Genomic DNA, 27,721 nt, shown 5'->3' with positions numbered 1-27,721 from the left:
AATAATTAGCCAGGCATGGTGGCGCAACTGCAGTCCTAGCTAAACAGAGGCTGAGGTATGAGGATTGCTTGGGCCTAGAATGTTGAGGCCACGGTAAGCCATGGTTGTGCTACTATAATCTAGACTGGACGACAGAGTGAGACCCTGTCTCAAAACAAAAAACAAAAACACAATGGGAGGTGATGAAGATAGGGTATAACAGAGGCAAGGGAGGCAAAGACTTCATACTCTGCTGTGAAATGTTTGGGTGGAGGGCAGAAGAGAAAGGACTGTTTGGTAATAATCTAGAAGGCAATATGAATATTGTTTTTAATCTTTTTTTTTTTTTAAAGAGACAAGGTCTCACTCTGTCACCCCGGCTGCCCCAGGAGTGCAGTGGTGCAGTCTCGGTTCACTGCAACCTCTGCCTCCTGGGCTCAAGAGATCCTCCCACTTCAGCCTCCTGAGTAGCTGGGACTACAGGCACACACCACCATGCCTGGCTAATTTTTTTTTTTTTTTGGATTTGTTTTGTAGAGACAGCATTTTGCCATGTTGCTCAGACTGGTCTTGAACTCCTGGTCTCAAGCGATCCTCCCACTTTAGCCTTCCAAAGTGCTACAGGCGTGAGCCACTGTGCTCAGCCTGTTTTTAATCTTTCATTCAGTAAACAGATACTGATTCCATATCTCCTCTGTGCTAGGGGCTATGTTGAATACTGGCAATATGAGGTGACTAAGGTAAGTGGCCTGCCCTCCAGAACTCAGTCTGAAGAGAGGGAGAGACCTGAACAAGCAACACCACACACTGAGAGCCACACTACAGGGATGTGCATGCTGTGGTACAAGCACTGGGGACTGACTCCTTAGGAGGGTTAGGGGACACTTTGCAGAAGAAGTGACATTTGTGCTGGGGTCTCAAAGAATGAAAAGGAGTTTTCCTGACAGAAAAGAAAGACAAGGCCATCCAGGCAGACCATACTTCCAAAGGCATGGGGGTGAGAGATCAGAGAAATCATGATATGTCCTGGAAATAGAAGGTAGCTCTCTGTGGCTAGAGCATGGGATGCCTGGTGGCAGTCGTGGTGGTAGCAAGATTGAGATAGGACTGGAGATGTGGGCAGGGGCCAGGATTTCAGGACGGCCAAGAAGGGCAGTCTGCATCCTGTAAATTGTGGGGAGCCAAAGGCTTTTAGACAAGGGAGTGACAAGGTGCATAATAAGGTCACTTGGATAGCCTTGCGGAATAGAGTGGACAAAGTCAGACAGGTGGCAGAGAGGCCAGTTATAATTAATTCTACTTGGAGGGACCCTTGCAGCTCAAAGGCCCTTGGTGACCCTATCATCTAGCTCTCCATTTCACAAGTGATAAACCGAGGTCAGGAAAGGTTAAGAAACTTGCGCAAAACTATCCAGCTGGTAACACAGCTGGGGCCAGAATGAAGATCTGTTGGTTGCGGTGGGGTCCCTTCCACTGGCCTAGACTACCAAAGAAAATGATGAGGTCTGAAGCCTGGATTCCCTAGTAGTGGTTGCAAGTTTATCAGCTTAGGACACCACCACAAAGGTTAGAAAGCAACAGTAGGTGAAAGACTGAAGTACTGTTTTTACAATCATTTTGGATTCCTGCTATCTTATACACCAAATAAGTAGTTAAAGCGACACAGTTCATAGAATAAAACGAACGAAAACACAGACATGGAATGGAGGGAAAGTGCAGAGTTACTTTCTAAATCAATCAAATTAATTAAATCCTGACCACACATACTGAAATGCAGAGACGCGAACAAAGTCCTTTTTGAGTAGCCTGGATCAATTCTTTCCTAAGAGCAGATGGGCACTATTTTAGCTGTGTTGTCTACAAAGAAATCCAGTTGGCAAGAAAATATTTCATCCACAGAAGTACGATTCACAGGGTTAGTCCCTAGAGGTATCTGCCCCAAAGTCACCTGGGATGATTACCAGAGTCACTTTAAACTGAGATTCTAAGCCTAATACCCTTACTCCTGGAATTTTTTTTTTTTTTTTTTTTTTTTTTTTTTGAGACGGAGTCTCGCTCTGTCGCCCAGGCTGGAGTGCAGTGGCCGGATCTCAGCTCACTGCAAGCTCTGCCTCCTGGGTTTACGCCATTCTCCTGCCTCAGCCTCCCGAGTAGCTGGGACTACAGGCGCCACCACCTCGCCCGGCTAGTTTTTGTATTTTTTAGTAGAGACGGGGTTTCACCGTGTTCGCCAGGATGGTCTCGAACTCCTGACCTCGTGATCCGCCCGTCTCGGCCTCCCAAAGTGCTGGGATTACAGGCTTGAGCCACTGCGCCCGGCCTACTCCTGGAATTTGAAGACAAGGAAGTGAGTCTATTCTGTTTCCCAGAAAACTGAGTCCGCTCATAATTTCATTCCAAAGAGAATAATCTACATAGAGAACTTACTTTCAGGATAGAAACAGATTTTCTGACACCTGCACCTTTCCCAAAGGGCCTGTAAGACTTCATACCTGAGCATGAAGTAGTGGCGTGTCTGCAGAGACCTTAGAGCTGCCGTATCGGCAGATTCTTCCTCACGACGGAATCAGACCAAGTTCCCTGTTTGAGTTAAAGTGAGTAGCAGGCCATGGAAGAAGGTATCTGTGTTTTTCGAAACTGCATCTCACATTGTACATAAGAAGCCATTAAAAAAAAAAAAAAAAAAACCAGAGCACACCATGTTTTCAACTGGTCACAGATGGGAGAAAATCAGCCACAATAATAAATTCACGGAGGTGGAGTGTGTCGTCACACACGAAGCCAGGATGTGTGATCCAGAAGGTGTGTGGGGGGAAGTTAATACCATATGTCATTTGAATGCAGTGAGCCTGCTCCCATGTCAGTAGCAACGTGTTCCTCCAGAACAGCTCCGATGCCATCCCTGATGCCACTGCCCTCTGCCAAGCCTAGATGACGCTTACCAGGTACTGAAGTCGCTGGCGCTCCGTCTCGGGGGTAAATTCTGAAGACATGGGGATAATTTCTCCGTTTCTGACGATTATGGCCCTGAAATGGTGAAAATGCATTGTCAGTAGCCAATCTCATAAATGCTCCAATTCTGTCACAACCATTGCTTGGTTCAGATCACACATGAAATGCCAAGAGATGTTTCTGTTCTCCCACTTGCATGGCAGGGTTCACCATTCCCAGCTCTGGATCCCTCACCACATGAGAGGCATCTCTCTTTTAAGTGCATTGCATTCTAGTCAGCTTATGTTTACGTTTTCTGCTAGTTGGAAGTGTGCCTCAATGCTCCAGCACCAAGCATACTTCTTTGCACATAACAAATGCTCAGTGAATAAATGGATGGATGGATGGATGAATGAATGAATGATGCAACAGAGTCCTGCTCTAGCCCAGGGTTATCCAATAGCACCTTCTGTGATCATGTTTTTGTCTGTGCAGTCCAATATGGCAGGCACTAGCCACATGTGGGTACTAAGCACTTAAATTGTGGTTAGTGCAGGCAAGGAACTGAATTTTTCATTTTATTGAAGTTTAATGAATGTAGCTTTAAGTTTAAGCAGTGACACATGGCTAGTGTTGAATGTATTTGACAGTGCAGCTCCAGATCCCTGTTACTCAAATGATCCTGTGGGCCAGCAGCATTGGCTTCACCTGGGAGCTTGTAAGAAATGCAGAATCTCAGGTTCCACCCAACTTACTGTATCAGAATCTGCATTGTAATAAGATCCCCTGGTGATTCATAAGCACATCAAAATCTGAGAATGTGTGGCCTAAACTGTTGAGTTTCTAGGGTGATATCCTGGGTCCAGGAAAAAAACAAACAAAAAAAAAACCCCCAAAAAACCCACTCATTTCAAGGCGCAGGAAACTCATACACTCCAAAAAAATGTATCTAAGAGCTATTGCCCAGTCAAGGACTTTTGAGGGAACAGCATTCCCTGAAGCAGATGTCTACAGGCGACGCTGCAGGATCGATAACCATGAGCAACCTTCTCTGGGCTTATTCCCAGCGGTGCCTCCTGTTCTCAGACCTTCTGATTCCAAAGTGGTTCCTGACAGCCACTTTGCAGCTATCGATCGGTTGTGGCAGAATGTTGTCATTTCTACAACAAATGGAAGTGGCTTGGGGAATTGCATTCTATATGAACCCAACTGCTCCCAGGCATCAGGGAGCTAGAGACCTGAGACCTGACATGCTTCTCAGTGAGGAGCCACCAACATGGGAAATGCCTTCGATCAGCTCAGATCTGAGTGGATGCCTCCTTCATTCTAGGGAGGCTGCATTATTTGTGCCAAGAGGCCTCTGGACATCCCTCCCTCCCAATGCAGAGGCAGTCCCTGACTTGGAAACAATCCCTATAAATTGCTGCAGCTGTCATGACCCCATCCCCAACCCCTCACCACCTGTGCCCTAGTTGCTGCTGTCATAGAAACAGGAAAGGGTAGGGGGTACGTCCAGGAAGGGAAGGAATGATGACAAAAATCTTAGGGGCTTTAGAGAACTTATGACTCTAGGCAAAAACAAACAAACAAACAAAACAAAACAAAACAAAAAAAACAGTGGAAGCTGTGAGAAAATGGAAAAGTTTAGGGGAACTGACTGTTAGAAGATGAGGCCTCTTCGAATACTCCCTATCACTTTTATTATGCTGTCTGAAATATGACAAGTTAAAGATCCCTTCTTATAAAAAAGAACCACTTGGAAAATGCAATCACTATTACCCCACCCCCACTAAGGTGTTATCCACCATTCACAGATCAGCGTGAATTAATTCCAATGGTCTTTGTTCTAATTACCAGGTGAGTATGACTATAATAAGGGAGTAGGAGTTTTGACAGGATGGAGAAACACAGGAGAATTTGAAGGGGGCAGGGTCAGGAAATTCTAGGTTTGGGCCTAATCTTACAGGATCTAGAGGGCCCCTGAGAATCCGGGGAGCTGGAGTGAAAGTTATTATGTGATAAATTCCAAAGGTAATCTCCTCTTTCAAGATTTTACCTAAAGCTACTCTTAACTTTTTCCTGTTTTTCTGCACAGGCCCTGAATTGCAGTTGAATTCCCAGGCGTGGACTAGGAAGAGCCAGCATGCCCAATCAGGCCATGAAAGCAGCTCCTCTAGGAACTGAGTGTCAGGAGCTCAGGGGCCTGGTGACTCCAAAGACTTAGGTCATGCCTGTCACAGAGCAGGGGACCACTGAATGTTTGTTGACTAGAAGAGCAGATGAAAGAACTCAGAAGAAACTGTTCCTTGAATTTGAGGCAGGAAGAGAAAAGAACTAAAAAGCAGATGCTCATTTAACCAAGTCACATGGGGTGATTTTACAGAGGAAAGAGGGGCCTTCAGCAAGACATTCACTGCTCCTCAGCCATCTTTTCCTCTTCTCTTCCCGACCATAGTTTGTCTGTCACTTCCCACATGGGGTTCTCCCAATGTGAGTTATTCCCACTCCTGTATTTCTGACCTCTCTTTCCACTGGATCTCTGCCCATAGAACAAAACCATGCTACAGCATTCTGTTTAAAATCAAAGCAAAACCAAAACCAAACAGATGATACTCTCCTAATCCAAACTCCACCTTTGAAAAGTCCATTTTTCTTTCCTAAGAACCTACGCTTCATAAATTGATGATAATCTACATTCAGGGTCTATCTACTTCCTCACCTCGCATGGATCCCTTAAACAGAAGTAAATTAACTTCTTGCCTTCCTCTACACCCAGCTACTGTCACCTGAGTCAACAAACGGCCCTTTTGTTGCTACATCCCTTTGGCATGTCATGGTTCTGATCTCCCAGGCAGCATCTGACTGTCTCCTAACCCTGGCACCAGGGATACAACTTCTCCTGGTTTCCCTCCTAACTCCCAGGACATTCTCTCTTCGACTTCTCCATCCCTTCTTTGGTGTTGTGGACTAGGATTCTGTCTCACTATTCTCCCTGGGTGCTCTCATTCCCTAACTCCTCAGCCACCAAGGTTAGGTGAGGTTGGGTTAGATCACTATCCCTCCATAAGTGTTCCCTTAGCCTGGTCCCTCTCTTAATACAGAACTCATCATATTTTATAATTGATTACTTAACTATCTGCTTTCCATGCTAGCGTGTAAGCTGGACAAGAACCATGCCTGTCTTAACACTGCAGCCCTACTATTGCAACCAGTGCCAGGCCATTGTAGGCAGTGCTATGTAATTTCAGGGTCCAGTGCAAAATAAAAACACAGGGCCCCCTGATAAAAAAATGGAGAATTTCAAGACAGCCACAGCAGAGCATTACACCAAATGTGAGGTCCTTCTGAGAGCAGGGCCTTGTGTGGTGCGCAGGTTGCATGCTCACAGATAGCCCTGAATGTATACTCTTAATATTTACTGAATGGATAAATAGCTTCAACAACAACATACGCTGGTGAGTCCAGACAACCTATCTAGCCCACACATCTCTGTTGTGCTCGGCCTGGAACAGCCAACTGCCAACAGATATATCCACTTCAATATATTCACTGGCATTTCATACTTAATAAGATACAAAATTAATGTTCCTGTCCCCAGCCCCCTCCCAAATCTGTCTTCTAGTATTCTCTGTCTCCGGGAACAACACAATTTTCCACCCAGTTGCTTGTCTCAGAAGATAGACAGCCATTCTAGACTCCTCCCTTTTCTCACCCCACATGTCCAAATAGGCACCCAGGCGTGTAGATTTCACCTCCTCAGCAGCACAAGAATCCCTCTCTTTCTTTACTCTTGGTAGTGCCTTGGTTCTGGTTTCCATCAGAGCTTATCTGCATGACTCAGGAGCTCTCCACTGCTTCCTCAGCCCCTGTTCTGCCCTCCTGTGCCCCGTGCTTCATAGAGTCACAAAGGTGATGTTAAAGCGCTGCTCTCATCGTGCCACATCCCCTACCTAAAGCCCTGTGATGGCTTCCCAGCTTTTCCAGTTTCCTTTGTTATCTGGTTCTTGCCTGTATTTCTCGCTTTAACCTCATTCTTGCTACTCCCTTCACATCTGCTTCTCCCTTCTCATGGCCAGCCCATTTCTCTGAGTCAGCTCAGAACACCTTCTGTTGTCCTCCTGGCCTACCCTCCATGCCCCTTCTTTGTGACCCTGTGGTGTCATATGCCTAGCTGTACCCTTACCAGTCCTTGCTATGACTGTTGGCTTCCATGGCTGTCTTGAACCACCCAGCGGATATTTTCCAAGCAGAGTCTATGTTGTTGTCTCTGAACCTCCAGTGCTCAGTGCCTAGCACGTGGCAGATGTGCAACAACTGCTTGCTGATGGATAAGTGGCTAAATAGATGAAAAGGGAGCTGGACTTGGGAGGAACAGAAGAATCCAGAAATGATGGCTCTAAGTAAGACTTTCCTTAGTAGCAACATTATATAACTTATAGTCTGAGCCCTTAAAAATCCATATGCCTTTTTGTTGGTTTTGCAAAAAGATAGCAGACCTAAGAGGACAATGTTCTGGCTGAGTCGCCACCGAGAAGTGCCTTGAAATAGAAGGGGGAACAAGGCAGCGCCTCTCTCCTTTGTGGGCAAGGGAGGGGGAGAGGGCAGCAATGGTAGCAGTCCACCATGTTTACTTTGCTTTTTAATTTCAAATTCACACACAGTGAGGTATCTGCATTCTATTACAATATGACTGCCAGGGCAAGCCTAGTTTATTACTTTCTTAAATAGATAATTATATCCAAACCCATCTATGTACAGAACATTTTTTCACTTCCATTTGAACTACCAAGCTCTTCCTTTAAGAGGCATCCATGGATTAAAGATGACAGCATGTTTGACTGCCAGCATTCCCAGTGCCTACATCGCGATGCCTCTTCCTATGTGATCCTTGCTTCCTTTTGATCTTTCTGTCTTTCATCCCTCTGATCTTGGGATCAATTTGTCAGAGTGCTGGTCTCCAATCTGGAGGAGGGCAATGAGAGGAAAGGGGTTTCAAAGGGAACGGAGTGCATGTGAAAGCTGACAAATCTCACACTAAACAATCAGTAAAGTAGAGAAATGCCTTTAAAGCTGCAGTCTGTCATCACAGGACCCCTGTACTTCCTAGCTTCTATTTCATTATTTCATGAGATGCTTTTCCTAAGGAAAATTAAGAAAAAACAAAACCCAAAAGCTGTGGAAGCGAGGGTGCAGGAGAGCTAGGTACACACTCTGACCTTCCTTCTGGGGCTTCAGACCTAGACTTGTGGATACCACCATGACCAGAATTTGAGTAACATTCGAGAGGTTAAATGAGAAAGTTGCTGGGGTTGAGGTGGTTTAATCCACTGGCAAATACCTCCCGTCTGATACCCCTTCCCATACAGAGGGGATGGGTTTTAAACATATTATCCAATGTTAAGATTAGCCTTTCCTTTAAAGACTACAGTTGAAATTTATATGATATCAATTCCAGTAAAATTGATGGGACGTTATTTGTGATACAATAAACAGTAAGGTTTAGGGTGTTCTTATGAGTCAACTGCAAGAATGGGAGAAAAGGAGGTAAAGCAAGACATTAATAGTTTAAAAAACTCAGGCTGGGTGCAGTGTCTCACGTCTGTAATTCCATCACTTTGGGAGGTCAAGGGGGGACGGATCACTTGAGATCAGGAGTTCGAGACCAGCCTGGCCAATATGGTGAAACCCCATCTCTACTAAAAATACAAAAATTAGCTGGGTGTGGTGGCAGGCACCTGTAGTCCCAGCTACTTGGGAGTCTGAGGCAGGAGAATTGCTTGAACCTGGGAGGCGGAGGTTGCAGTGAGCCGAGATCGCACCACTGCACTCCAGCCTAGGAAACGGAGTGAGACCCTGTCTCAAAAACAAAAACTCCCTTTGGTTCCTGCCCCAAATATTATCTACATGAGAAGATAAAGGTAATTTATTCCTAACCAATGAGAATTCTGAGTTAGAGACTAATTCCTAGAAAATCCCGCTACTTCTCTCCTCTAATGCGATATTTTGGAGTTAAAAACACATACCTTTATTCCCCTAGTCTAAATATGAAGTGATTAAGAGAAACAGGGAGGGTAAAACAGGATGCTCACTTCAAATATTAACTTGATTTTACAATTTTTCTTAAAGGGATCATATTAACTCTTGTTAAATCTCAACTCAGTGTGATGTTCTCAGAGCAGGACTGACATGTGCCAACAGGCATTTGACAAACAAGCAGAAGAAAGAAAGCTGATAAAAAATATGATTAGGCAACTGATAGAGGAAAAATGCAAATGTTTAATAAAGATATGAAAAGATGCTCAGTCTCACCAGCCCATGAAAATGCACGCTAAAGTAAAAGCAATATATAATTTTGCTCATTAGGTTGGGAAACATTGAAAAAATCAACAATATATAGTTTCCATAGAGTAAAAGTAACTTTCATAATGGGGATGGGGATTGTCACACCTTTTACATTGATTACAATTACAATTACGTACCCAATGGTTCAGTCATTCCACTTTTGGGAATACATTCTAAAGAAATAAAAGACTCAGTACATAGGCTATACATACAATTCAGACTTTTGACGTTATTCATTGGGGTAAAGACTGGAAACAGCCCGAATGTCTGTCAAAAGGGGAACTGTTGAATGGATTGGTTTGTATTCTATAAGCCATTATACAGCCATTAAAAAAAAAAAAAAAAAAAAAAAAAAAAAAAAAAAAAAAAAGAGGCCAGGAGCTGTGGCTCACACCTGTAATCCCAGCACTTTGGGAGGCCAAGGTGAGTGGATCACTTGAGGTCAGGAGTTCGAGACCAGCCTGGCCAACATGGTGAAAACCCGTCTCTACTCAAAGTACAAAAATTAGCTGGGCGTGGTCATGGGTGCCTATAATCCCAGCTACTTGGGAGGCTGGGGCAGGAGAATTGCTTGAACCTGCAAGGCAGAGGTTGCGGTAAGCCGAGATTGCACCATTGCACTCCAGCCTGGGCAACAGAGTGAGACTCTGTCTCAAAAAAAAAAAAAAAAAAGTGAAATTCTATTTTGTGACCTGCAGTTATCCATGATATAGTAAGTGAGAAAAGTAAACTGCAGAGTAATGAGTGGTACAATCCCATTTTTGTAAAAACAAACACTATATATAGATATCCCATCTACGTGAGGAGTCTGATTCCATGCCCAAGTCCTGTGTGCTATATTTCAGGCCTGACCACAGGCCATTACAAAGGCTCTGCCCAGCAGGCCTTATGGGGGAAGCTGCCCTCTCCACACCAGATGTGGTGCACAGTCCCTGCACTGCAGCCGCTGAGAGGACTGCAGCCCAGGACTCATACCCCACTAGCCTAGGAGTCTCCACTGAGAAACTTCTCTGCTCTGACTCAGTCTATTCGTAGTCCTTCCCCTTCTCTCCCTGGCCCTCCATCCCTCGGTCCACAAAATGGCAAAGCCTTTAGTTCAGAGCTCTGGGCACTGAGACTCCCTCCTGTTAGCACTGCATGTCATCTGCCAGACCTTCACGTGTTGCCGTCCTATGGGGAAAAATGGAACCCTACTTCCCTCTTTGCCTCTTGCCAGGACTATTGCAGTAAGAGAAGAAACGATTGTTACTTTCAGTTTGGTTCATTGTCCTAACTGACCACCTCGACACCTGGCAGCTTGATAACATATAATTATGTTTGAATGAGTGGCAAGGAAGCTATGGAAGTGGGAGAGAAAGTTAATTTTTCTTTTTAAAACTTTTTATTATTTTTAATTTTTTAAATTATTATTTTTTTCTTTGTAGAGATGAGGCCTCACTATGTTGCCTAGGCTTGTCGTGAATGCCTGGGTTCAAGCAATTCTCCCACCTCAGTCTCCCAGAGTGCTGGGATTACAGGCATGAGCCACCGCACCTGGTTAACTTTTCTTTATATATTTTTGTATTATTTGACTGCTGCACGAAATGTGCGCTCCTTTTGTAAATTTGAAGAGGAACTGATTTGCCCAGATTTGGCTACGCAGTCACAGAAGACCTAGAGTCTTCCTGAATGCTGATTCATCTTTGTAATGTTACCACCCTTCATGAACCCCACATGCCTCAAGCACCTCTCCATGAAGTTCTACTAGGTGGTCCAACCACATCTCAGAGGCCGTTATTTGGAGCCCAGGCACAGCAACAAAACTATCCTGCATCTGTTTCAGGAGTCACTAACTGAGAAGCCAGTGACAGAATCTTCTTATAAAAATAAGAACTGGTTAACCCTAAAGATGCCTGTATTTTTCTACATCACTTGTGCTTTAAGGAAAGGACCCAGAAAAATAGGTTTAGAACTGCCAATCACATTCAAAATAAAAGTATAAGAAGAGGTTCCAAGTGAGGGATTAAATGCATGACTAAAGAATTCATCAACTCTTCGATTGAAGGTTAGAGCTTGTTAATCTTAGCCATATAAAGAAGTTTAGACCAGGAGTGATGGCTCACATCTATAATCCCAGCACTTGGGGAAGCCAAGGCAGGAAGATCACTTGAACCCAGGAGTTGAGACCAGTCTAGGCAACATACTGAGACCCTCATCTCTACAAAAAATAGAAAAAATTAGCCAGGCATTGTGGTGCACGCCCATAGTCCTAGCTACTCAGAAAGCTGAGATGGGGGATCACTTGAGCCCAGAAAGTTGAGGCTGTGATGAGCTATGATCATGCCACTGCACTCCAGCCTGGGCAACAGAGCAAGATGCTGTCTCAAAAAAAAAAAAAAAAAAAAAAAAAAAAAAAAAAAAAAAAAAAGATTTAAACAGGTGCGATCTCCCCCCATAGCCTGGGCATTCTGTATCAGTCTCATACATATATTTCACTAAACACCCAAGAACTGACTTGAAACTATGCCCACAGGCTCTATAGTATACATCCAGGTGTGATTTATTCAGTGGCCATAGGGAAATTTTCAATGTGTTCAATCAGTAACACTGATAAAGCAAAACCAAACCAAACCAAAACACCACTCCCAACTCAATTACCGTATTCATTGCCTATGGGCTACCTACCACCACGGACTGCCAGAGTCCCAGGCCCAGACAGCCACCCAGAGGTCTGGAGGTAGCAGTAGGATGGGGAAGCCACCTCCCCTTCATACATCACTACTAGGAGAAGGGGACATCTTTGTTGTGAGGCAGCAAACAGCCAATTACGCTTTCTATTGCTTGGGTGAAATCTCCCTTGTTCCGTAGCAAGCAAAACTCAACCTATACTGTTGTGTGCTGTGGTTTCACCCTGCAGAATAAGGAACTTTCCTTCTAGATGGTCTCAGAAATGTTCTCCCTCCACAGAGCCCCAACACACAGGGTGCTACTGGGTTTGAAAAGTAGAAGCTCATTCACACCCCCTCACTTCTAAATTTCCTAAAATGAAATGACATTGCCTTAGTACACTGCAGAGCTACTGTGTTATTGGCTACGGCTACAGAGAAAGCTTCAGATTCATGCAAACGAGTAACAAATTATTTCTTTCCTTTTTTTTTTTTTTTGAGACAAGGTCTCTTTCTGTTGCCCAGGCTGGAGTGCAGTGGCATAATCGTGGCTCATTGCAGTCCTGGCCTCCTGGGCTCGAGTGATCCTCTCACCTCAGCCTCTTGAGTAGCTGGGACCACAGGCATGTGCCACCATGCCTGGTTAATTAAAAAAAAAAAATTTCTTTTTTTGAGACAGAGTTTCACTCTTGTCGCCCAGGCGCGAGTACAATGGTACGATCTCGACTCACCGCAACCTTCACCTCCCGGATTCAAGCGATTCCCCTGCCTCAGCCTCCCAAGTAGCTGGGATTACAGGCATGCACCACCAGGCCTGGCTAATTTTGTATTTTTAGTAGAAACAGGGTTTCTCCATGTTGGTCAGGCTGGTTTCAAACTCCCGACCTCAGGTGATCCGCCTGCCTCGGCCTCACAAAGTGCTTAAATTTCTCTTTAAGGGCGTGAGCCACCGTGCCTGGCAATTTAAAAAATTTTTTTAGTACTGGGTACTGGGTTTAAGTGATCCTCACACCTAAGCCTCCCAAAGTGTTGGGATGGCAGGCATGAGCCACCATGCCCAGCATAAATTAAGTTTTAAGGGAAAGATGAAGTTTGGAGAATCAAGTAGTGCAAACACAGAAACACTCTGTCAGCACCTTCTTCGTGTAACCCTCAGAAAGCCTAAAAACCCGTGTTCTGGCAGGGCACATCCCAGAGCACACTTCAGCCCTTCTGCCTTCTCAAGGTAAAAACCTTTTGTCTTAAAACCAGACAAAATCCCCAAATTCACAGTCAAATAATAAATAGGTGCTATGTAAACATGGCATGGAGACAATTAATAGGCATAGAGCTTTTCAGCCTTGGTAGAAAGCTTTGCCCGTGTGGCAGAACCTGCCAAGCACTCCCTCTGCTCTAGACACACAACAATGACCTATAACATGAGGTGGGAAAGAAAAAGAGAAAAAAATTATACACACACACACAAATATATAGCTCAGCTAAAATATAAAGGTAGCATCTCTCTGTAGAGTAGAAATGGAAAAGAAATCCAAAATCCCTAAGCTGCTGGACTTGAGAAGCAGGTAATGGTGTCCAGGAGTCCAATTTCTATGGAGTAAAAGGTATTAAAAGTCCTCCAAGTGGCCGGCGCAGTGGCTCACGCCTGCAATCCCAGCACTTTGGGAGGCCGAGGCGGGCAGATCATGAGGTCAGGAGATCGAGACCACAGTGAAACCCTGTCTCTATTAAAACTACAAAAAATTAGCCGGGTGCGGTGGCGGGTGCCTGTAGTCCCAGCTACTGGGGAGGCTGAGGCAGGAGAATGGCGTGAACCCAGGAGGAGGAACTTGCAGTGAGCCGAGATCGTGCCACTGCACTATAGCCTGGGTGACAGAGTGAGACTCCGTCTCAAAAAAAATAAATAAATAAAATAAAAATAAATAAAAATAAAATAGTCCTCTAAGTAAGACAAAGGGCAGCGATCAAGCTCACATCTGAAGTCCAATTCCAAACCAAGTCATTTTACTTTGTTATACCCTGGTTTCTTCTCTCCGCAGCAAGAGAACTTGCTGAATGGCAAAGCAAAATGCTTTGAGGCTCTAGTTTAAAATAAAGTCCTGGGAGTGCAGAACTTCATTCCCATCTTTAATTCCTAAGCAATCGGCCAGCCCTGTAGCATGGAATCTACCCACTCACGTAGTTAAATGTGTGTCAATGTAGAACACACACACACACACGTGAGGAAGGGCCTGCCATCATCTACCCTTTCGGGGTTGTTAGGTTCTGACAGTTAACCTGGAAGGCTATACTGTGACAGCCAAAGCATGAAATGATAAAGACTGTGAGACAAAGGCTAATTGTCAAGCCCTCCTCCAGCTCAGAAGGTTCATGGCTTTGGAGGAAATTCACATATATATGAGTAATTGGTAGTAGGAGCCTGTGTGTTGTGGCAGAAACAGCACCGGCCCGGGAATCTGAAATTATAGGTGCCAGCTCCATAGTGGGCTACTGTTAATAGTCTTTAACTCTGGGCCCTGGCATCCTTGCTAATAACAAAAAGGGGCACAATCAGGTGATTTCAAGGCAACTTTCAGCGTTAGAGTGAAATGCTTCTGAAAAGAAGTCTGATACACACTGAGGTAGGAAAATACTGACAAGGACTCCAGTTACTACTTTTCTTCTCAGGAGGTGATAATCACCACAATTTAGATTCTAAGAAATATAAACCAAACACAGAAGCAACAGGATGGGAGAAACCACCCTTAAATTTCTCTTAAATCATCACAGACAAGGAACCTGTTACTGAGCAAGGCCCTCAATGTAATTTCATTGTTGTCATCAGTCCCCTTGGAACACAGAGCTACAAACAAAAAGGCATCTCTGACACTGTTAAGAGTATTCATGGATGCCCTGATTCCATTACACACTCTTTCAGCTGAAAGTGATTTGAAACGCAACATTAAACTGCACATTTCCAGAATGGAGGAGAAAATCTGGTACAAGGTGACAAAGAGAAACCATTCGGAAAACCCTTTTTGACAGTGTATATCAATTTCGAGGCACAGGGAGGAAACATCCATTTTGTTCAAAAGCATCAGACCTTGTGGATTCTGTTTGGATGCAGCAGAAGTGTTGTTCTCTTTCAAAAGTATTAGAAACGCATTGTTGGGAAAGAAAGCAGGGCAGCTGAGGGACAAGCCAGGGTTACCTTACCATCATCAGAGGTTGGCTACTCTGTAGATGCTGACTAATGGTATTAAAAAATAGCTGAAGGGGAAAAAGTAAACCCAATAGCCTGGAATCAGTTTGGGTGTATTTCTTGTCATTCAATTTTCAGAATGGAAACTACTAAATAAGTCTGCAAATATGATGATTCATTTAACAAGACCCCAACTATGCAATTAAGCTCCTAGGCAAAAATATTCACAAATGACGGTCAAGGGAAAAATATTTCAGATCTTTAAGTAGCAGCAAAAATAAAGTGACCGCTCTTGGAGCCATAGCTGAGTCCAATGTTCCTTGCTTTCTTCACAACCAGCCCAGTCTGTGTTCATACCACCCAGAATAATTTCTCAGTGTCATATTCAGCCACTTTCTGTAGAAACATCTTAGTCTACCATCTTGTATACCAGCAACACTCATGAAACCCAGCACACCAACACAAAATTTTCCAGATCAGGTAAATGACTTAGTCATTAATGAAAGATTTTCAAGGTGCATATCATATCTCAAAAAAAGAGGTCTACGTGTTTTCTTTCTATTTTTGAATTACAGTCTGCATACCATAAAATTCACCCTCTTAAAGTGATACAAGTCAGTGTTTTTTGGTATATTCTCAGGGTTGTGCGACCATCACCATTATCCAATTCCAGGACATTTTCTTTTTTTTTCTATTGTTTTTTTGAGACGGAGTCTTGCTCTGCGCCCAGGCTGGAGTACAGTGGCGCGATCTCGGCTCACTGCAAGCTCCGCCTCCCAGGTTCACACCATTCTCCTGCCTCAGCCTCCCGAGTAGCTGGGACTACAGGCTACCACGCCCGGCTAGTTTTTTCGTATTTTTAGTAGAGACGGGGTTTCACCGTGTCAGCCAGGATGGTCTCGATCTCCCGACCTCGTGATCAGCCTGTCTCGGCCTCCCAAAGTGTTGGGATTACAGGCGTGAGCCACTGCAACCAGCCCAATTCCAGGATTTTCAAAATCTGAAAAAGGACTCCCTATCCCCCGTACTTTTTAGCAGCCACTCCCCATCTCTCCTTCCTTCTAAGCCCTGGAAAATACTAATCTACTTTGTCTCTATGGATTAATCTATTCTGGACATTTAATATGAATGGCATTATACAATACATGGTCTTTATGACTGGTTTCATTTGCTAAACATATGTTTTCAAGGTTCATCCATGTTGCAGCATGCATCAGTACTTCATTCCTTCTTGTGACTAAATAATATTCCATCACATGAACACATTTTGTTTATCCATTCATTAATTGGCAGACATTTGTGTTTCCATTTTTTTAAAAAAAATAGTGAATAACGCTGCAATGAACATTTGTGTACAACTTTTTGTGTAAATATATGTTTTCAGTTCTCTTGGGCATATACCCAGGAGTGAAATTATTGAGCCATATGGTAACCTTAACTTTCTGAAGAACCACCAGTTAGCTTTCCAAAGTGACTGTACAATTTTGTATTCCTAATTGGTGAGTTTTAGAACTTTCTCTTAAAGGACTCGAGTTCAAACTAGATTCAGATCTGAAAATCTCAGTGATTTCTTATTCAGCACCCTTTTAAAGGCACCTTGCTGAAAAAATTTTGCCTGCATGTTTAGATTTCAATGTGTATATCACACAATGTTTTATTTTTCATTTGCATCAGAGTATATGTATTCTGCTTCTCTCTAGTGCAGGGTCAATATCTAAAATTCACAATACCGCACGGTTCCCCAGCACAAATGTGTACAACCATTTGTTAAGTGCCAAATCAAGCACATTTTCTTCCTCACAGCAAGTAGCCAGAACAGGTGAAGCCACCAAAGGCATTTATTTTTCTCTCTACTGCAGTTTATTTATGAGTAGGATGAACTTTTCTCTTCTTTTTAAAGGCGACTGTTGACTACAATGGCTCACTATTTGTGTGCCAAGACAGGTAGGACTTGAAGAGCCCAGGAAGCAATTTCTTCACTAATACCCTGGATTGGTCACACCCTTGTTTGATTTGTGTCCAGTTTGGACCTCTTTACTTGAAAAATAGCAATGTGACGGAACAACTGAGCAGGGTCCCAAGAAGAGGAGTAAACACAATTCAAGGGGTGGAAAATAGAAGCTTTGAAGAGGCTAAAGCAAAAGTGGTATTTTAGCCTGAGGGAAAGAATGAGGAACAATCTCATCACACTTGCCTTCATGCATTTAAAATGGGTTTATTCAGAGAACAGCAGGTGACCAGTTCTTCAAGCTCAGAGTGAAACAAACAGGAGGAAATCACATCAAATCAGTAAAATTCTATGGTTGGAAAAGGGAAAACAATTTCTTGATCTTCACTTTATACATCTGACCAAAGCTCATGGATCTCCATCCCTGGAATTCTTAAAAAAGATGTAAGGGAGCTTTGTCTGTATTTGCCCGCCAAGAATCTTGAGGCATCCTTCACTGTAGTTTCTTTATGGTGCTATAAATCAGGAACTACGTCTGCTGCATGAGGGCAAAACCAGACCCATCAACAATGAGATCTAGACTGCATAATGTACTGAGAATGTCTTACAGTGTGCACTGTGGACGTAAACAGGACCTCTTCTTTGCCACATGCTCCTGTTCAAAATAAGTTACATTACTTCATCTGGCAAGGCAGGGAGGCTCATCTGTGGTTCATGGTTAAGTTACACGGGCTAGATGCTGCACACTAGCCCTACTTGTAAGGCCTCTCTGGCTCTGCCTGGTTACAGTTACCCAGTGTCAGTTCCTTACACAGCAAAGGCCTGGAAGGCCCATCTCTCATTCATTGAACATAACCCATTAAGTTGGGCTTGGGAGCTGGCTACAGTGAAATGAAAAGTGATCAAAGTTTGCAGTCCAAAGTCAATTTCAAGGTAAGAATTAAATATACTGGGAAAGTGAGTTAGCTACTCTGAGAATCAATTTTCCCCACTTGATAAATACCACTTTCTTCAGACTAAATGAGTGTATGTATGAAGGGACTTTATAGATTATTAGTGATGCTGAATGAATAAATTAAACTCACAAAGAGTCAGTAGGATAGTAATTTACTTGGAACTTCATTATTTTTGTGTGATGATAAGTGTCTACAAATGGGATCTTAAGGAATTGTACGAAAGAAAAAAAATTTTTTGTGACCTCGCTTAGGCTTTAAGAATAAAATGGTTGTCTCACATTTTCTCGTTAAATAAAAATTTAACATTTTGAAGATTTCTCATTGTCATTTCCATTTACGTGTTCAGATCCCCCCAACATTCTACAGAAAAGAAGGAAGATTGACAGGGGAGTTGGGGGTATTCTTGAATCCCTTGCTCAATAGCTTTGAAGCCTCACTCTGTTCATTAATATTAATGTTAGAGTCTCCTTAACATTTTCCCAAGCATATCCATAATTTTTAATTTTATTGTGACAAAGAGATATATATAAAGGATTCCCACACCAAATCCCCTTTTCCTGCAAAAATTCTACTCAACCCATAATTTATCCAAGGCTCTTACAACTGTCCAAGTAAAAAATGAGTCTGAACTATGTCTGTGGAAACAGAAAATTCTTAGAGATAAAATACATAATTTAAAAAAATTATGTGGGAATTAAAGGAGAAGAAAATGCCTGCAAATCTGCTGAGGTTCCCAGCTTGGGCAATGAAGGATGATGATGCTATTAACACAGGAGAGACAAGCAGAAGAGTTGGTCTGGAGAAGACACTGCATTTTGGGCATTTGAATTTGGGGCATATGCCTGATGTCAGGTGGAGGGGCTAGTGAAGACACAGTTGGAAATGTGGGAGTGGTGCTCAGGAATGAGGTCAGGGCTAAAAAAGATTTGTGAATAGTCATGTCTATATGGTAGTTAGATTATAAAACTGAAACAAGTGTTCTAGGGAATGCATATAGAAAAAGGGGAGAAAAACAAAGCCGAGAACTGAACTAACATATTAAGTGAAAACACAGAAAAATAGGTCCGTTCTCTCATCCACCTTCTAACCTCAGCTGCCTGTCAAACTCCTCTTCACAGAATAAATCAGTTAATTTAGGTTGGCCTCTACAACATTTCCCATGGAATCCGGTCTGAATGAAAACAGGGGACCCCCAAACGAAGACTCCTCGTGCTTGAAAGAGTTCAGGAAACATTCTTCTTTGTCACAGGACTTTTCTGAGTCTTTAATATACTCGTGTGGATTGTTGTTTTCCAAAACCAGGTTCCGTTCTAACAATGCCCAAATCTAACTATGGGACGAACATCTAACATCTTTCCACCTTTCTACCATGTGTGGGTCAGATTCAGGGATGGAAGCACTTGACTGAGCTATAGCTTAGGGATACAGTGGGCTTCACTGCCGGAGCCTCACCCCCTACTCCTGAAGTCCTGTTGGATGTAAAATCGGAACTGTTCTGCTCCCTCTTGGAAAAAGGCCACAACAGGCCATCTCTCTCTGCTTCCATTTTTTTTTTTTTTTTTTTTTTTTTTTTTTTTTTTTTTTTTTGAGATGCACAGGCAGAGGTAAAGAGGCTGAGACTGTGGTGGGGGCTTGCCTGGGAGAACGCCAGGTTCCAGGTTCTCTCCCCCTCTCTCTGGCTTTTTCCATTCTGGTTCTTCTCTTAAATAGTTTTCCAGATAACGGGGATCAGGGTGGGCTCCCACTAACCTCATTTCCACTAGTTCTGACTTGAAGCTTGGGCTTTCTTGTTCCGATTCGTACTTGATTTTTGTATTTGCTGCTTATCTGGAATGACCTTCCCTCATCACCAGGATTAGAAGTATTATCTTCCCTCTCACATTGAGAAGGTGGAGAAAAATCACAAGAAAAACTAAGGCTCCAAAACAGATAAAAATATTACAGAGGAGAATCTTGCTGCAATAAAAGGGATCAAATCCTCTGGTTTCAATGGATTATATCTTACGGCCCCAAAAGTCCTCAAAAATGAGGCTGTCGCAGTACTATTAGGGATCTAGAAGGAAGGGCAGTGAAGAAGAGATGTGGCTGTGAACAAAGATTAGAGATAGGCAAATCAGGTGTAATTTTTAACATGGGAGACTATGGATTCTACAACGTGAGAAGGGGAGAGCTGTCTTAAGTCTAGAGTAGGCTGGGGACAGTGGCTCACACCTGTAATCCCAGCACTTTAGGAGGCTGAGACGGGAGGATCACTTGAGTTCAGGAGTTCGTGACCAACCTGGACATCATCATGAGATCCCGTCACTAGCAAAAATACAAAATATTAGCCAGGCTTGGTGGCACATGCATGTAGTCCCAGTTACTCAGGAGGCTGAGGTGGGAGAATGGTTTGAACCTGGGAGGTAGAGGTTGCAGCGAGCCAAGATCAAGCTACCACTGCACTCCAGCCTGGGTGACAGAGACAGACCCTGTCCAAAAACAGATTCTACAGTAGATCATGAAAGAAAGGCTTGTGAAGCCTAGTGAAAGAAAGCAGCAGTCACTGGTTGTCTACCTGGGTTCCATAAGAGAATAAGTCAACTCATTCCCAGTGCTTCTCTCCCAAACCCCTTCCTCGTCCAGCTAAAAGAAATGGCAAGCCATAGTCTTTACTTGAACTTTAGAAAGCAATAGTCTTTCATGATCTTTTGGTTGACAGTGAAGAGGAAGGGTTAGTACAAGTAAAAATAAGCAAGTTAAAAACAGTTGAAAAGTAACAAAATGGAAGAGTTTCCATCCATGAGACACTTGTGATTCAGCTCTTTGGCATGGCTGTTGGAAGAGTGAGGGTAGGTTTTAAGGACATTACAAGGTGGGTGGCCTTCAGCTCTCTACCATGCAGGCCAATTCAGCTCTGAGAGGTGCCACATGTGAACAGGGAAATCACACAAGAACAGGCCAAGGAGAGACCTGGATGATGAGAGGTGCAAGCCAGTCATCATCTTTGGATGGTAAGAATATCATGTCTTTCTTTTCTTAATCTTGTATATTTGTATATTTAAATTGTACATAAGTAGCTCTCTGCTCCTCCCATTTGACGGACAGCCGCATCTTCTCTCTCATTGCCAGCCGCATCCCTGAGACACTATGGTGAAGCTGAAGGTCAGAGTCAATGGATTTGGTTGTACTGGGTGCCTGGTCACCAGGGGTGCTTTTAACTCTGATAAAGTGGATATTGTTGCCATCAATGACCCCTTCATTGACCTCAACTACATGGTCTGTGTGTTCTAGTATGATTCCACCCGTGGCAAATTCCATGGCACCATCAAGGCTGACAATGGGAAGCTTGTTATCAACGAAAATTCCATCACCATCTTCCAGGAGCAAGATACCTCCAAAATCAAATGGGGCAATGCTGGTGCTGAGTATATAGTGGAGTCCACCGGTGTCTTCACCACCATAGAGAAGGCTGGGGCTCACTTGCAGCGGGAGGCCAAAAGGATCATCATCTCTGCTCCCTCTGCTGATGCCCCCATGTTCGTGATGGGCGTGAACCATAAGAAGTAATGTAAACAGCCTCAAGATCATCCGCAATGCCTCCTGTATCACCAACTGCTTAGTGCCTCTGGCCAAGGTCATCCATGACAACTTTGGTATCGTGGAAGGACTCATGACTACAGTCCACGCCATCACCCAGAAGACTGTGGTTGGCCCCTCCAGGAAACTGTGGTGTGACAGCCACGGCGCTCTCCAGAACATCATTCCTGCCTCTACTGGTGCTGCCAAGGTTGTGGGCAAGGTCATCCCTGAGGTAACGGGAAGTTCACTGGCATGGCCTTCCGTGTCCCCACTGCCAGTGTGTCAGTCATGGACCTGAACTGCTGTCTGGAAAAACCTGCCAAATATGACGACATCATATTTGAAGCTGGCATCCAAGGCCCCCTCAAGGGCATCCTGGGCTACATAACCACCAGGTTGTCTCCTCTGACTTCAACAGCGACATCCACTCTTCAACCTCCAATGCTGGGGCTGGCATTGGCTTCAACGACCACGTGTCATTGAAGCTCATTTCCTGGTATGACAATGAATTTGTCTACAGCAACAGGGTGGTGGACCTCATGGCCCACATGACTACCAAGGAGTAAGACCCCTGGAGTAAGACCAACCCTAGCGAGAGTGAGAGAGGAAGAGAGAGGCCCTCACTGCTGGGGAGTCACTGCCAGACTCAGTCCCCAACAACACTGAGAATTTCCCTTTCTCAAGTTCCCATGTAGACCCCCTGAAAAGGGAGGGGTCTAGAGAGCCCCACCTTGTCATGTGCCATTAATAAAGTTCCCTGTGCTCAGCCAAAAAAAAAAGTACATAAGTAACATATACTGCATATGTAATCAGTTTTTTAAAACAAATGTTTCATGAAGGAAACATGTACATGAACATATTTTGTATATTTATAAATATACAAAGTAATTTTCTGAGGGAGGAAAGTCATCATCCACAAAGAGGTGGCCCAGGCCAGGGAATACTGAGACTCAGGTGAGCTGGTGACATTTGGGAATGTGGTCCTGAAAAGATGAAGAGTACTTACTGAGAAATACAAGGAAAAAGTAGGGGAGGGGAAAAGAAGGAGGGCGCTGAATCTCGGAGGAGCCAATTGAATGGACAAAGATGATGGCACATGAAAGGCGAAAGAACTGTGGGAGCAGCCTCTACAGCAAGCTGCAGAGATGACAGGGAGAGAGAAAGCAGGATATCAAAGCAGGAACCAGCTGGACCTATGTAAGCTGACTTGAGAGGCACCTGTGATGTCAGCAAAGATTTAACCAGAGCCAAAGACAGCATCTCCACAGGCTCAAAGGGGAAAACCCTCCTTCCAGAGTTCACAAGGGGCATTCAATGGTATGACTGGTCCAGTTGGAAAATGAGGTTGGGGAAAGGGTGGATGACCAGAAAATGGCACCCCCAATGGTGAGACTCTGCAGACAGAGACCCATGGCCAAAGAGGCACTGAGAGGCACTGTTTGGTCCTTGTGAGAAGCCTCAGTGGGGTGGCTTTTATCCCCATAGTCCCTCATGCTCTCATAGGGCTGGGTTATGAATCTGAATTATGAGTGTAGACAGTAGGGAACAAGAAAGGAGGAAGAACATCATGGATAAAATCAGGAGTGTAATTTTTGATAGATAAACTGTTTCCTGTTTTTGCTGGGATTAATTATGCCAAAAGTGGAAACTTAGCTTCCCGAAAGAAAAGAGATACCTCCCATTTCAACACAAGAAATAGGAGAAATATTTATGCCATGGCCTAGTAAGGCTGAAAAAAAATCTTCAGGTGCATAAAAAATATCTTAAATTCTAGAGAAACTATTATAGTTACTTAGGGTTTAACTTCTTTCTCAAACTGTAAAATGAAAATAGACCAGTTCCCCCTTAGATATTTCATAGGAATGAATAAAATCAATGAAGAGATAAATTCACTGGAAGAAAACACACTCTAGTAAATTCGTCAGAAATTTGTCATCCTTGATCTACTATTTTCAAGTGTTTTTTCTGGGGGCAAGTTTCAAGTGTAAGATTGTCTTTACAATAGCATTATTGAGAGGCACTTCCTACCATAACACCACTCCAGAAAACACTCAGAAGAAGCACTATCCTTTAAGACCCATGTTTCTGTGTCCCAATTTCTATGGACTTATTCAAATTTACAATTTCAAATGTTTAGCATCAGTCAGTAAGTCACACACTCCACAGAACAAGAGGCTCTTAGAACACAATTATTATCTTATTCCCATTGGCTGGTCTCATTCACAACCACCTCTCAAAGGAGAAAAGCAGATGGAAGCTTCCCACATGCAACCCTTTATGGCTCCAGTCTGGTGCAATTTAGGAGTGAGGTTTAGAAGGAATTAGAAAGCGCATTAATAGAGACATTCATTGTAATTTGAAACATGAATTTGCTGTTCAAAAGGCTAAACTGGAGTGCTTAAAGCTAAGTGCTTAAAACTACCCCAGAATCCTAAAGTAATGTACCATAATTACAATTATATTACTTCAATAATAGATTTAAAAAGTTAACACTTTCTTGTGTTTGGCTGGAATCACTCAGTCATCCACTGTAGTTGTGAGATCTCTTTCTTGGAAATCAACATCTTCATTTGGTTTCCACATGAATAATTCTTGGAAGCTACAAAGTCTTTGAAGGGTATTTATTTTTGCCTTGAGGGCTGGTGGCCTCAAAGTTCACATGAATCTCACAGATGCAAACTATCTCAGCATGATTCATCTATGCCTATAGCGTTCTCACCAAAGGGAGGTCCCTGCCTGTGTGGGGTTTCTGTATTTATACTGCTTGTGTGTTTATTTGTAGTTAAAATTGTTTTCACAAGTCAAATAAATTCAAAGATGACCTACAATGCACATGCATGAGAAATTAAGCCAAAACTCAGATTCTTGACTGAGTCACTGTTTGTTTTATCTTGGTGATGAGACATGTGCTTCACCTGAACTTCAAACTTCTTATCTTTCTGCCTCCATAATTGCAATCATCCCACTCTCCACACTGGCTACATTTTATTTAAACCTTCAAACTGTGGAGGAAAAAAAAAGCAGCATCTAACCCAAGAGAGGTGTCACCTAGACAGGAATTATCTGACAGCTAAGAGAATTTCTTTTCTCCATGAAATGCTGTGGTGGTTAGGCCAATTCCCAGAATGACTAAAGAAAAATAACTTTTCCTATAAAAGGTGAGAAAATGACCAAATGACCTAGACTAGCTCTGAAGGGTAAGCACGGAGTCCCAGGTTGAAGACTACATTCTAACCACACACCAGTCATACTCTGCTCTAGGAAAAACCTTAAGTACTTGTGATCTTCTATCCCTAACTTAGATGTTGTTTACTTTCAGTTTACGTACAGTGCAAACACCAGGGCCTACATGATTTTCAAGTCAAAAAAGATAAGGACTAATCCAGAAAGGAGAAGGAATTCTGTTTCATGCAGACTCGTTGACAACAGCAAGAGATAACAAACCCACAACACAGGAAGCTTTAGAAAAAAACTAAGTAAAAAACCGTAATCTCAAAGAAGACTACAGCCAACAAAAAATATTAATACTATAAAGTAAGGTCCTAAGGACACCACAGTTATGGAGGAACAAGGGATTGGAAGTTCATATCCATTATTTGGAAGCATTAAGAAATGTTTAGGCCGGGCGCGGTGGCTCAAGCCTGTAATCCCAGCACTTTGGGAGGCCGAGACGGGCGGATCACGAGGTCAGGAGATCGAGACCATCCTAGCTAACACGGTGAAACCCCGTCTCTACTAAAAAATACAAAAAACTAGCCGGGCGAGGTGGCGGGCGCCTGTAGTCCCAGCTACTCGGGAGGTTGAGGCAGGAGAATGGCGTAAACCCAGGAGGCAGAGCTTGCAGTGAGCTGAGATCCGGCCACTGCACTCCAGCCTGGGCGACAGAGCGAGACTCCGTCTCAAAAAAAAAAAAAAAAAAAGAAATGTTTAGATTATTTTCCATTACTCTGTGTTTGAGGAGGAAGGGGAAAAGCTGTTTTAAACCTGTATGCAGAGTGTAATTTCCCTAGGGGGAAAGTGGGATTATGTATGAAAAAAGGCTGGAAAGATGTACTCGTAATTGGTAACAGTGGTTGGGGAGGAGAGGAGATTACAGGCAATTTTTCCTTTTTGCCTGTTTGTATTTTCTACAAGAAACATGACATATATCTACAGCAAAAACCACGTAACACATCCTTGAATTTTCCTGCTAAAATTGGTCTATGTTTTTTACTAAGGTAGAGATCTCTACCACAAAACACCAGGCAGAGACAGGTCTGTTTAGTGCTTCCCATCGCCCCAACCTTACAGCCCCTCATTTCCTCATAAAAAAGGGATGGAGAAGGGTACTGAGAATCTCTATACAACGTACCCACTTACAGGAGCATTTTGCGAGAGTTTAGGGAGTCCACACAGGGGAGCAGGCTGGCTTAGTGTAATAAATAGGCTGCGGTGAGAGTCATTCTAGGCCACAGCACTCATGGGCATGATCCGCCTTAATTTTACCCATGGGGAATGACACAGCAAGCAGCTGGAAGGCTTAGACATGAAGACTGACCTCTGCAGACTGGTGTGAGGAAAATGGACGTGGCTCCCAGCAGCAGCTCTTCCCACTCTCGGGACCTGTTGTCTGTGGCCTGAGACCAGAGACCCACAGCCAGGCAGAAGGTCTCCCAGCACAGGCCCAGTTAGCGCCCCGTCTGCAGTTCCTTTCTCGGTAGCATCGCCCTGCTATGTGCCAACAACTTGGGAGTCACTGTTTTAGAGAATCTGCCAAGCCCCAAGTTTGCCTTCAGGTGAACCCCTAACTATGTGTGGCCCATCTTAGGAGTTCCTTAGCGAGGTTTCTGTCTTGCACAGGTAGTCAGGTGAGTGTGCACAAAGCTCTGTGATCAGACCCTGTGGTGACCACACCTGATGTGTGCTTGTCCAGAGGGGGCTCACTGCCATGGAGTCTGCAGCAGTGTCTGGCCAGATGAGCATCAGAGGCCTCAGCAAAGGCTTTCCTGACCTTCCTCTGGGAACTCAGGATAGCCAAGGAGCAGCACTGTGCTCAGAAAGCCACAGAGCAGGACAGGAAACTTCAGAAGCTCACCTTCTTCCAAGGTTTGGATTTTCATTCAATTGCAGACTCTGTTGGAGGCTCAGAATGCGCCTGACAGCAGGCATGGTAGATGTGCCTGACAGCAGTAACTTATGTATAACCCGAGAATGAGCCTCATAGAAGACACACCTGACAGCAGTTAACTCAAGAAATGACGGTTGCCACGTGGAGGGTGCTAGGGGGAGGATGCTAAGTGAAGATGCTATACAAACTGTGTCCTTTTTTTTTTTGTTTTTTTGAGATGGAGTCTCGCTCTGTCGCCCAGGCTGGAGTGCAGTGGTGTGATCTCAGCTCACTGCAACCTCCGCCTCCCGGTTTCACGCCATTCTCCTGCCTCAGCCTCCCAAGTAGCTGGGACTACAGGCGCCCGCCACCGTGCCTGGCTAATTTTTTGCATTTTCAGTAGAGACGGGGTTTCACCGTGTTAGCCAGGATGGTCTCCATCTCCTGACCTCGTGATCCACCCACCTCAGCCTCCCAAAGTGCTGAGATTACAGGCGTGAGCCACCGCGCCCAGCCTCAAACTGTGTCCTTTTTACAAGCAGGTGCAGCTCTGTCCAGACTACCACCACTGGGCCGTTCCTGTGTGTAAGTTCCCCATAATAAAATCTTGTGTCTTGCTTGTTGGCTTTGGGTCTCTTCTTCAGCTTCTTGAACCTGGTGCCATCCCTACTGAAACTAATAGGGATCTAGCATGACAAAGGAACATGTGATGAAATAAGCTTAAAACAGGGGCCATATCAGTTAAGAAATAAAGAACACCACATTGATGACCAAGAAGGGAGGGGCTGGCAGAAACCTGGAGGAGGCTGAAATGTCTTTGGACCTGAAGAACTCTGCACGATTCAATCCTTCCTCTAATTGAAGGGAAAGAAACTATTTTTTTTTTTCAAAGCACCTGCCAAGTAGCAGGTACTGTGTCTAAGTTCTCTTCAACAACCCAAGGAGGCAGATATTACTCTTACTTTGCAAGAAGGGTTTTTAAGTGATGGTCCTGAAGTCCCCAAGTAGGGACTGAGAAGCAGATTTACGTGGTTCCCAATATGTGCTGCCGCCCAGATCAACCAAATGGTCTTTTCAGGTCTGTGAGTCCATCCAAGG

General features: G+C 43.9%; 1 protein-coding gene and 1 pseudogene across 8 annotated transcripts in view; one reads left to right on the top strand and one right to left on the bottom strand.

Moving 5' to 3' along the window:
* Positions 1-27,721, bottom strand: part of PPM1H (protein phosphatase, Mg2+/Mn2+ dependent 1H) — a 348,124-nt gene that overhangs the window by 153,026 nt on the left and 167,377 nt on the right. For all 8 annotated transcript variants that reach the window (XM_030939327.1, XM_030939326.1, XM_010381118.2 and 5 more), the window contains exon 5: positions 2,922-3,006. In XM_030939327.1, coding sequence (XP_030795187.1) covers positions 2,922-3,006 — 85 coding nt within the window. The remainder of the gene's footprint in view (positions 1-2,921; positions 3,007-27,721) is intronic.
* On the top strand, positions 21,106-22,103 carry LOC115899991 (annotated as a pseudogene).

This window comes from Rhinopithecus roxellana, chromosome 10 (genome assembly GCF_007565055.1).
Source record: "Rhinopithecus roxellana isolate Shanxi Qingling chromosome 10, ASM756505v1, whole genome shotgun sequence".
NCBI lineage: Eukaryota > Metazoa > Chordata > Mammalia > Primates > Cercopithecidae > Rhinopithecus > Rhinopithecus roxellana.
Note: the sequence above shows the minus strand (reverse complement) of the source record. Positions and strands in the feature narration are given on the sequence as shown.